The sequence below is a fragment of the Petaurus breviceps genome, unplaced genomic scaffold, assembly GCF_028583685.1.
Source record: "Petaurus breviceps papuanus isolate PSGF00001 unplaced genomic scaffold, PetGlider_PUasm1.0 90667, whole genome shotgun sequence".
NCBI lineage: Eukaryota > Metazoa > Chordata > Mammalia > Diprotodontia > Petauridae > Petaurus > Petaurus breviceps.
Genome location: NW_027187302.1, coordinates 7,124,454 through 7,135,824, shown reverse-complemented (window position 1 = coordinate 7,135,824; position 11,371 = coordinate 7,124,454). Strand labels below are relative to the sequence as shown.

Sequence of the window (11,371 nt, the reverse complement as noted above, 5' to 3'; positions counted from 1 at the left end):
TTGTTTAAAGGGGAGGCCAAATTATTATTTTAAAATTTGAATACAACCAATTTTTCTGGCATTAAAGCAGTTAGAAATGCTTTAAAATGACTGGATCTTGACCAAACACAAAGTTAACCATGGCAAAAGTGGAAACAATAGTTTTACCAATATTTGCAATCAGAAAGCAGACATCTATTTTAGAGCAACACAAACTCCATGTTTACAATGATTGTGCCACAGAGTTAAAATTTCAGTAGTGCATTTAGTAAATTGTTCACATTTAGATCTTCACCTTGAAATGAGATAACTGTTTCTCTTTGAAAAGTTCTCAGAATATCTTGTGCAAATGCATCAGTCATCCATGTGCCTTAGCACACATTAAACTTTTCCGTTTTATATATACAAAACACCTACCATTTAAGGCAGTGCAAAATACTTTCATAACAAAACTATAATGTACCTCTCAGGATATGAACAATATACACATATTACATGGTATACAGTATTTACAAAATATAAAATACAAGTTTGTTTGAATGACATTTTTAAAACTGTCTTTTGCACTTCTGGTCACAAGGCAAACATCAATTTCTGTACTCATTTTTTTAAGTATCCAGAAACCTTGAAAAACTATGGTTTTTTTTTGTACATAGTTTGAATCTGGAGACTAAGCTTGAACTTTTAAGAGAGTTTTCAAATGTACTGCCATCAGCTCCCTATTTTGGCTGGAATTTTCAAAAGTGCTCCCCATCCAATGACTTGGAGGTTTTGGAAGGACGCTAGGAGATGGTGGATCACTAAACTTTGCCCCAGCATAATTTTCCTTTTGGCTCACTTCAGTTTGAAAAGCTGATTTCTTCAGATTCATGTTTCTGATGTTCTCAGTATTTTTAAAAGGCTTTTTCTCCTGCTTCTGAATGATTTCCGATGCTACAGAATCCTGCCAAAAGTTATTTTCATTTCTTTTTGCAGAGCTGATCTTGGTTAGTGGTATGTTACATTTGCTTTTCTGTCTGTTAATCTTTGGTTGTTCACACAAATGTATACTGTGAACAAGTTGGCCAGGGGGAATGATAATCTTCTCAGACTTTCCCATCTTTGATTTAAAAACCTACAAAGACAAAGAACATAAAATGAATCTTATTCCAGTCTTAAGATAGATATCCTTGTTTCATTTAAATATATACCTCCTGTTACTCTTTGGATTACCTTGTTTAAAAGCTCTCACTTAATAAGTATCAGCTCAATTCTGTATAGCATCTATTGTCATTATACCTAGTTTGGCAGTGGTTAGTATTAATACTTACAGCAGGAGTTTTTAACCTAGGGTCCAATAACTTTGTTTTAAAACTATTTTGGCTACTGTATTTTCATATGTTTAATTTCCTTTGTAATCCCATGTATTTATTTTATTGTGAAAAGCGGTCCCCTAGGCTTCACCAGACTTCCAGTGGGGGTCCACAACACACTAGAAGGTTAAGAACCCCTATTAGAACTTTTCTTTTAAAGAGAGCAAGGAGAGAAGAGTGAAACAAAAGTATTCAGACATTTGCATGAACTGTATATTGAGAGTTGGAAGGCCTCAATTCCAAATCCCAGCCTTTGCCACTAACTTTAATGATGTCAGGCCAAATCACTTCATATCTCTATGGGTCTCAGTTTCCTCATTTGTAAAAAGGGAGAATGAACAAGATGAAGTTCCTTTCATAGTATTTTTAAAAGAGAAGTTCAAATAATAGACACTAGCATTCCTTGACCATTCAGAGTATTAAGAAGAGCAAATTGTGAGTTTTGCTAAATACCTCCTAGTAAAGGAAAATGAGGCCCAGAGAGGTCCAAGTGCCTAGCCAAGATAACAGAACTCAACTTAGGTTTCACTCCAAATTCACTATTCATTCTGTTTAACTTTATTTGGCCCCCTGAATGTGTGAGAGAAAAAGAAGCAATCTTGTAACTATTCAAGTTGATAGAAGATAACTCAAATAATTGCACTACACAATAATGTGATGTTTTATAAAAGGCAAAAAGGTAATTTCTAGTGTAGACAATCATAGAAGAAAAACTAATTTATAGAGATTAGTTATCCCTTTCAAAGGCACACAAAATCTTATCAAACAAGACTACCGAAAACCCCCTATAAATTAAATTCTAAAATAATGGCTAAAATGTTTTCCTATGTCATAGTATTTTTTTTTTACTATTACCAATCTTTCCGCCAGTTCACTTCTTTCTACAACGTACTTCATTCTATTTAAAAATCTAGAAAAGCTTTCTTCGACAAAGAATTCTTAATTAGGGCTCAAAGTAGTTTACTGTCGTTCTTTGGAGATACTGTTCAGGATTACTAAATACTTAAAACTAGAGGTGCTATTGTGCCAGGGATTACAGATGTAGGAATCAAGGCTGCTCCCCCCAAGAGGTTTACAAGATTTAAGGAAAAGAAGAGCACACCTTGTCTTTTTACGTATTAGAAATCATCAACTTTGACAGTGCTTTGTTTGACTTGAGTTCATCTGTTTCAAGTTTAAAACTTCGAATTCAAATCAAATCAGTTTTTCTCCACGTAAAAACTCTTGAGTTTTAAATTCTGTCGCCTACCTCAATTCATGTTAGAAGCTATTGTTTGAACACACAACGATTTGGCACAAGGATAATAACTACTTTAAATGAACGAATAGCATCCCATATTGTGGGAAATCTGTGGTGCCTTGGCTTCCCAAGCAGAGAGACCTTCGTTCAAATTCGGCTTATCACTAACCATCTATGTGACCTTGGACAAGTCATGGACCAAATGAGAGGTTTGGTTTAGGCGGCCTGGAAGGGACGTTAAAAGTCATGGACGAAATGAATTACTGATCTCAGGCAAATTTTATCCCGTTCCCTGACAAAACAAGGTTTAAGGAACAAAAATCCGTTAGCCGCTCTTCCCACCATTCCCTCCGTATTACCATCTTTAAAAAACAACAAAAAATTCTGGCTAAGGGATTATTCTACAAATTGCCTTTCAAAGCAATTCTTACCAAAAAAAGTTGCTTAATCCAAAGGGATAGAATCCCTAGGGAAGAGTATCAGTTTATGGCCTGAGGGAGACGGCCGAAACAATTAGCAAACTATTGCCAGCAGCTCGCTACACTTAAAAGGACGCCTTTCAAATTCTGTGGTTGATGCCAATTAAGTAACACAGTAGGTTAACAGTTTCGAAACGGAATACACACTCACTAGTAAAACAGTCTATAGCTTCTAATGGGGTGGGTGCTCCCAGCCTGGCAGAAGCAAAGGAACTGAGGGGAAAAAAAAACACTAGAGAAAGGAAACAGGCAAAACCCCCCAAATCCAGAGGAAGGGGTAGAAGGAAACCGACGTGTGCGCGCCGCTCCGACCAGTACGCGCGCCTCCGCCAAAGCCGAAACGGAGTGGGGGACCCCCCCCCGCCCCTCCTTCATGAGCCACCGAGCGCCCAGCACGTAGAGCGCGCGCACCTCCCCGAGGCTGCCTCGCGCTGATGTAATTCCCTCTCCCTCCGCCTTCCCCAGGCACCCAGGCCCCCTTTCTTCCACCTCCCTACGCGTGCCCGGAACACCGAAAGCCCCTGGAACTACGCCAGCCGCCAGCCTTCTAAATCGGGGCTGTTGCTGGGGCGCAGCGGCTCCACTCATTGGCCAGCTCTCAAGACCCAATCAGAGACGCAGGCGCCTCTCCTGCTCCCTCCTTCCTTACTCTCCCCTCCCCCCTCCGAGCTAGAACCAAAGCAGGCGTCACGGAAACTTCCCTCCCGAGTAAACAGACAGACGCACCCCCCCTCCCCCCGCTCCCTCCATCACCACCCCCAGCTCGGGCCCCTAACCACACAAGGTCGGGGGAGGGGGAAAAGAATTCGCCTGGCTGCCTGCATTCCTGGGGGCTCTCAGTATCCCCCATCCCGATGGCCCGACACCGCCCCACTTACTTCCTTTCTGGTCGGCTGCGGGGGGCTGGCCGCAGCGGCTCCGGGCAGCGGGCTCCCTGGGGTGGCAGCGGAGCTCGGCTCCTCGGCCCGGGCTCCTGGAGCAGGGCCGGAGGGCGCGGCAGTGGTGGGCGCAGGAGCCGGGGTCCCCTGGGCTCTACTCGGGCTGCCCCCACCCTCAAGACTCGGCCGGTGCTGCTGGTACTGGTGATAGCGGCTCGGGAGCTGTCCCGCCGGGCTGGGCCGGACCTTCTTCTTTCTTCGCTTCTTGGGGGCTGCCCGGGGGTTGCAGGTTCCCGGGGGCGCCGGCGGCGGGGGCGGGGGCGCCGGAGTGGGCGGCTGTGGGGTCCGGCAGCGGCTGTCACCCAGAAAGTGGAGAAGGAGGTTGGGGGGCAGCGCCCGCGGGTCCGGGAGCCGGGGGAAAGGAGGCGGTGGGACTGCGGTCATCATGGGGAAGTGTCCGAAGTAAGCCCGGGGGGCGAAGCCCAGCGGAGCCAGGCGACAGCCCAGGATAAGCGGCTCCCGCTGAGGGACTGAGGCGACCGTCATAGAGCTGGCAGGTGGGGGACGGTTAGGGGACGGAAGAAAAAGGAAGAAGTAGAAGGGAAAGACAGAAGAGAGTGGTCCCAGGACAGCGGGAGCCAACTGCTGCTCTAGCGCTGGCTACGAGAGTGCGGGAAGAGCGCGGAGCATAGCTGGGAAAGGGACAGCCTCCCGGGTGGCGGCGGCGGCGCAGCAACAAATAGCCCGGACTTCAGCCCGGAGTGTTGTTATCAGAAGCCCCGCCCTGCGCCCGACCTTCTCGGAGCGAGACCGCCAAACAGAATTCGGTGGCCGGGGCCACGCCCCCCACGCCCCGCCTCCTCCTGCCTCCCGCCACTCCCCCGCCCTTCCAGGAAGAGACACAAACAACAGCCGCCCTGCTGCAGCCCTAGCACAAAGAGCACTTAGTGCGCAGGCGCTTCTGCTAGGCTCCCCCTGCTCCCCGGAACAATGAAGTTCCACGTCAGCTTCCAACCTTCCTTGTCCCCCTGGTTTAGCGCAGCTGATTTACCCTATATGTGGAGACCTAAGCTTGTTTTGGTTTGGAGCCTGGGAAAGGAAAGTGGTATCGCTACTCTGACAATAGTTCTGGCTCCTCCACTGACCTTGGCGAAGTAGCAATCCTAGGGCAGGATATAACCTAGCAGATAATAGGACTTTGTTCTAACAGTTTTCCTGCAGAGAGCTCAAAGTGCTTTGTAAGATGTTCTCTTGCAAGAAGCCTGTATGATATCCGATTAAGAGATAATGTAGCGATAGGAAGTTTTGCCTAGAGTCAGAAGAACTCAACACGACATTGGCAAGCCGAGGGAAAATTAGGGAAAATGACGCGTTAGCATCTTAATTAAAAAGGTTTTCTACCAGCGTCCAGCAAAAGGGAATTGGGATTATCTTTGCCTTTCACAGCTGAAGTGTTGATCTGAAACTTAGCTGAAATCAAGTGCATTTTTAGACAAAGTAAGTTCCAAAGAAAGGCTTTCACACCCCCGTGCAGCCTTTAAGTTCAGGGACATTTTATAGAACCCAGCTCTGTGTGGGGAATACAAAAGAAATGCAAAGCACCAGTCCTGCCTTCAAGGGACCAATTGAATGAAAGGACGAACATTTCAACTCCCTTCCTTTGAAAAAGGCCGAGATTCAGAGCACTGGTTTTGTAGTCTACAGGACCTCTACGTACCTCGAATACACTATTGAGAATAGTCTTCCAATTTCCTTTCTCTTCCCACTCCAGTCCATCCTCCACACAGCTGCCGCAGTGATTTTCCGAAAGCGTAGGTCTGTCCCCTGCTATTCAACAAACTCCAGTGACTCTATTACTTCCAGGAGCAAACATAAAGTCCTTTGTTTGGCATTTAAAGGTCTTCACAAATTGCCCCCTCCCCAACCTTTCCAGTCTTATATTGTAATAATCCCCTCCAAGCACTCTACCATCCAGCCATGCAGGCCTACTTTTAGCTCGTAAAGAGGACACTCTTCCCATCTCTGTGCCTTTGCATTGGCTGTTCCCCATGCCTGGAATGCTCTCCCAAGCTTTCAGAATCCCAGCTAAAGTGTTTTATTCTCTGTTAACTTTGTGTTACAGATTCAACAAATTATCTTATACATCTCTATTAGAATGTCAATTCCTATAAGAAAGGACTGTCTTTCTTTTCTTTGTGTACCAAGAGCTAAGCACAAGGTTTGATACACATGGTAAGGCTAGAGAAATGCTTGTTGATTGCTTGGCTGATTAATAGGTTGAGGTGGTAGCTATGACATTAATACTTGTGTGACCTTGGGCAAGTTACTTAATATCTACTGGACTCTGTTTCCTCATTTGTAAAAATGAAGAAACTGGACTAGTTGACTTATGAAATCCTTTCCAGCTCTAAATCTATACTGCTATATATGATCTTTCCATCAGATTAAAACTGTTGACTTTCTCAATGACAATAGAACCCTGTGTTCTTCACTCCCACACTCTAAGATCATATAAGGATTTAGTATACCCTTGTAAACACCTTTTTGGATCTGCTACTTCATCTTATAGTTACGGATTTTACTCCCTCCAGGCCTCCTCAGCCTGTGTAATTTTTTTTTTTAATTGAAAAGTTTCCCCTCCATCTTCTGGATAATTCTAGTTATTGCTTAAATAAGTACTTCTAGTTGTGACCATTTTAACATCTCCTTATGAATGAAGGCTACAAAGCAATGTCCTTAGGATCATAGATTTAGAGTTGGAAGGGACCTAGCCTCAGACATTTAACACAAAACTAGTTGTGTGACCTTGGGCAAGTCACTTAACCCCAATTGCCCTGCCTTCCCCCTCCACCCCCCAAAAAGGAAGTGACTGTCTTGTGTCCTATTTAGGCATCTTATTGTCCTGCTACTGATAGTGGGGGGGGGGGGATGGAGAAGGAATGTCACTAATTCTGGAATTCCACTCTCACACCAGCCCTGTTGGCTTTTCAACCCTACTAAGAATAGAAAGTGGAGTATCTTTCTCCAAAGGACCCTATCCTAGTTTTGTGGTCATGGTCTGACCACCTCTTTTGTTTGTCAATTGATGAAAAAGAGCAAAAGACCCCAACCAAGCACAGCAGGGTATAGAACCACATTTTAATATATCTATTGTAAAATTATCAAAAGCAAATATATAATGGATTTTGTTTATATGTCTGTTGCATAAAGGAACTTACAGTCAACCTAGTCAGGGAATATGTATGATGTCAACTTTCAATTAGACAAACATTTACATTGTGACCAAACCAGCATCCCCTGGTACTATTCATGCTGGAAAAAACTTACAAAGGAAGACCAAAGGAACAGTTTAGATTTTAAACTGAAAGAGAGAAGACACAACCACCTGATTAGGAAAGCTCAAAGTGAGCCAGTAATGGTTCATTTTTTGGCCAAGTTTGATTTTTGAGATTGATCACTAATCATAAGCCAAATATGACTCATCCCTGTAAATGCTCCAAAGTAAATCTACAAGCACTGTACTATATGCAATCCCAATCTTCCCCTATATCTTTATTTTAATATATTTGGTTTCTTTTTTAATCCTCTTATTTTTATTTCATGAAGTTAAAATATTATTCCGAATGGGATGAATGGGGGTCTATAGAGTTCATCAGACTGCCCTATGATTCCCCTTTTCACCTCCCCCCCACCCCCCAAAAAGTTAAGAAGCCCTGCTCTGAAAGGAATTTTTCTTTTCTTTTTTTAAAAGCAATTGGGGTTAAATAACTTCCTCAAGGTTACATGGCCAGTTATTTCTGGGTGTGGTGCTAAGTATCTGAGCCTGGATTCGATCCCAGGTTATCCCGACTCTGGGGCTGGTGCTCCTACTCACTGTGCCTGGCCACCCCTGAAAGGAATTTTCTTAAGGAGTTCCGTACATTGAAAAATTCATAGGTCTCAATTTAAAATCTCAAAAGCATACCTATCTAACACTTATTTTAAAGTTTACAAAACACATTCACTGATATCTCATTTACTCTTCACAACCACTCTGTGAAGAAAGTTGAATGATTCTTATTTTATGCTTGTGGAAAATGAGATTTAGAATATTCAAATGAAGCAAAACAGGATAGTCAGTTCCCCCACATATGGAAATCAAGCATCTATTAAGCATCTTACTAGATGGTGCTAGCCACCAGGAACACAAAGAGAAAAATTTATTTGCTTCCAAGAAGCTTACTTTCCATCAGGAGAAACATACTTATGAATCCCCCACTGAGAATGAATATATGTATAAATAAAAAATATATGCAAAGTACATAGAGACACAAGAAGAACATCAAGTAAGTCTGGATAGAATTGCAAAGAGGAGTAATGTATCATAAGTCTGGCTGGAGTCAAATGTGAAGGGCTTTAATTGTCAGAGGGACATTAGGGAGATGAACCTTTTGGAGCAAGAAAGTGACAAGATCAAACTGTTCTTTAGGAATATCAACAACTTTATGGATGTTGAATCCATATGGAGAAGAAAGAGACAAAATAGGGAGAAAAATTAGGAGTAACTACTAGGACAGGCTGAGTGATCTTAGCAGCCATTGGAGTGTAAAGGAGATGAATCTAACAGATGCTGTGAAATTAAAATAGGTAATATGGGGAGTGTGGAAGACGGAAGTGTCAAGGATGACTCTAAGGATTTGAACCAGGGTGATTGGGTAACCTTAGAGAAACAGGAGATTGGGAAGAAAGGTGGGTTTTGGGTAAGGAGATAGTTTGGGCATGTTGAATTTGAGATGCCTGTGATACAACTGGTTGCAAATGTCAGGTAAGAAGTGAGTAATATGGTACTGAAGCTGGATATATAGATCTGGGAGTCATTTGCATAGCAACAATAATTGAATTAGCAGGAACTGATAGGATCATCAGAAAAGAGTGTATAGAGAGAAGAGAAAAGAAGAGGAGAGGAGAGGAGAGGAAGGAAGGGGAGGGGAGGAGAGGAGAGGGAAGGAGAGGAGAGCAGAGGAGAGAAAAGAAGAGAAGAAAAGAGAAAAGAGAAGGGAAGAGAAGAGGACTCAAGACAGAGTTAAAGGAAAGTTACAACCACAGTTAAATTGATGAGGAGCAGCCATAAATACAGGACAAAACAGAAAACAATGCTATGAAAACTAAGAGGGAAATGAGAGAAGGTGGTCAATAGTGTCAACTGCTGCAGAAAGGTCAAGAACTTTAAAAAGGCCACTACATTTGGCTGAAAAAAACATTACATTTATTATTATTGTTATGGTCCAACTTGCTTCCAAACTCCTTTAACAAGAGAAATATTGACAGTATTTGTCTATTATAAATCTCACACAAATTGAAAATGTTAATTCCTCTTGAGATTATAGATCCTACTGCTTCCCAAACAGTGGGATATGCCATTTCGGTGTATCTCAAAGACAACCATGGTGACACCTGGTCTTGAGTTTCCTTGCTGTTTTTTGACCTAATAGGAGGGAAGGTTTGTCCTAGGAAATGGGGAGTATGAAGGGTAAAGATTATGGTAATCAAGGTAGAAAAATGAAGGAGGATACCTAGGGGTGTGTGTGTGTGTGTGTGTGAGTGTGTGTGTGAGTGTGTGTGTGTGTGTGTGTGTGTGTGTGTGTGTGTGTGTGTGTGTAAAAGAGAAAAAAGGAACTCATAAGAAATAAACTTAGTTGGGTAAAAACAAATCCATACCATGTCCAAAAATTTATTTCTTCTACATCTTGAGTGTATCAGGTTTTATCTTTACTTGGGGGGGGGAAAGTTGGGGAAGTAAGGGGTATAGTGATGTTAATACACTAAGTAGAAGAAAAGAAAAAAATAAGCGAGTCTTTGAAAAACTTTTAAAAGTATACAGAGGAGCAAATAAAGTTCAGAAGAAAACACCACCAAGCAGGCTAGTTTTGAAAGTAATGTGTTGAGTTTGTTGTATACTTAAAAAAAAACAAACCAAGCTGTATGGAAAAGAGATATATGGTTTCATATGCAAATCCTCTTTATGTTCTTCTTTGTCCATGGAAATGCTCTTTTTTTTGGGGAGGTGTTTGTTAAATACAGAGTAAAAAATCAAATTAAAAAGTTAAAAGAAAATAGTTTCTGTAGGACTCCATGGTGGTTATTACTATACTAATTTGTGTGTGTGCCCTTGGGGATTAAATGCCACTAAGAAGTTTCAGTGTACTCTGGGGAAAGAGGGAAATTTTCTACTTTTGGAAACATTCCCAGTATAGGGGCTTAGGGGTAGACTGAATAGAGATTCTGTTGGTTCATACCTTAAGACTTCTCCAAAGCAGAGAAAGACCCAGTAAACCTAAACTAAAAGAAACCCAGGTTTTAGGGTAGTCACTGTGGGAGATTACCTAGAGTTTGGTCTTTTTATTCCTCTCTCAAAGATTTGAGGAAAGCCTTCCCCATTAGGGAATGGAGCTGGGGATGGTGACTAGAGAGAAAATCTCACTGTGAAGGGGAGACTTGGGAACACAAGACTACACAATCAACTACACAAGCATGGTGGTCAGACAAGGGGGAGTTTTATGCTCCCTCTTTATCTCCCTTAGATCCCCTGCTCAACACATTCCATCACTTTTTATTCCTATTAGTGCTAAAAGCACATATATTTACTATTATTTGAAAGTATTAAGACACTAATTCAGAGATAGTGTGATACTGTAGATGGGGCATCTAGAGAGTTAAGTTCTTATTCTGGTTCTTCCATTAAGCAGATATGTGACCTTGGGCAAATCATTTCAAATCTCTCTCAGATTCCATCTCTAAGGTCTCCTTTCAGCTTTATGTTCTGTTAACTGAAAATGTTTTCCAGCCATATCCTGTTCATCTAATGTTGGTAAAATCTTTAATTCAAGGCAAGTCAACATCTTTATTAAACTCCTGCCATGTGAAAAATTTCCTAGAAAAACATCTGCTTGACCAAGGCACTGTTTTCATCCTTTAACAAGTGTTAGCTTTGATTCTAATTTTTCTCTCTTCCTCCTCTACCCTATCTAGTAAAATCATTATATTTGGGCTTCATAACCAACAAGCATTTATTTAGTGCTTATTAGGTGGTAGGCATTATGCAAAACACTGGGGATAAAAGTACAAGGAATGAAATAAGCCCTACTCACAAGAGGCTTATATTCTAATTAGGGAGACAAAAGTACATATATAAGTATATACAGTATAAACATAAGGTGAGCAAATGCAATCTTAAAAAATAGTTAAATACAAGGTAGTTTGAAAGAGAGGGAACTAGTAGTTGGAGAAGATCAGGAAAGGCTTCATGCAGAGTTTAGTGCTTGAGCTATGTCTTAAAGGAAGACAGCAGCTCTATGAGGCAGAATTGAGAAGGGAGTGAATTTCAGCTATGTTGGACTGTCCAGTGCAAAGTTATGGAGAACAGACTAGTCTGACTGAATTATAGAATAAGTGAGGGAGAGAAAT

General features: G+C 42.0%; 1 protein-coding gene across 1 annotated transcript; it reads right to left on the bottom strand.

Moving 5' to 3' along the window:
• PNRC1 (proline rich nuclear receptor coactivator 1) lies at positions 1–4,700 on the bottom strand. Its single transcript, XM_069065123.1, has 2 exons — positions 3,929–4,700; positions 1–1,093 (listed from the first exon to the last, which is right to left on the bottom strand). The coding sequence occupies exons 1-2, from the start codon at positions 4,472–4,474 to the stop codon at positions 650–652; spliced, it is 990 nt and encodes a 329-aa protein (XP_068921224.1). The 5' UTR covers positions 4,475–4,700; the 3' UTR covers positions 1–649.
• Positions 4,701–11,371: the final 6,671 nt, after the last annotated feature.

What these genes read in the sequence shown, in the direction of transcription:
- PNRC1 (XM_069065123.1), bottom strand. Translation starts at nt 4,474, where the DNA reads ATGACGGTCGCCTCAGTCCCTCAGCGGGAGCCGCTTATCCTGGGCTGT. An exon ending in CGCAGCCGACCAGAAAGGAA is followed by an intron (nt 1,094 to 3,928) that starts GTAAGTGGGGCG and finishes TTGTCTTTGTAG; the next exon opens with GTTTTTAAATCAAAGATGGG.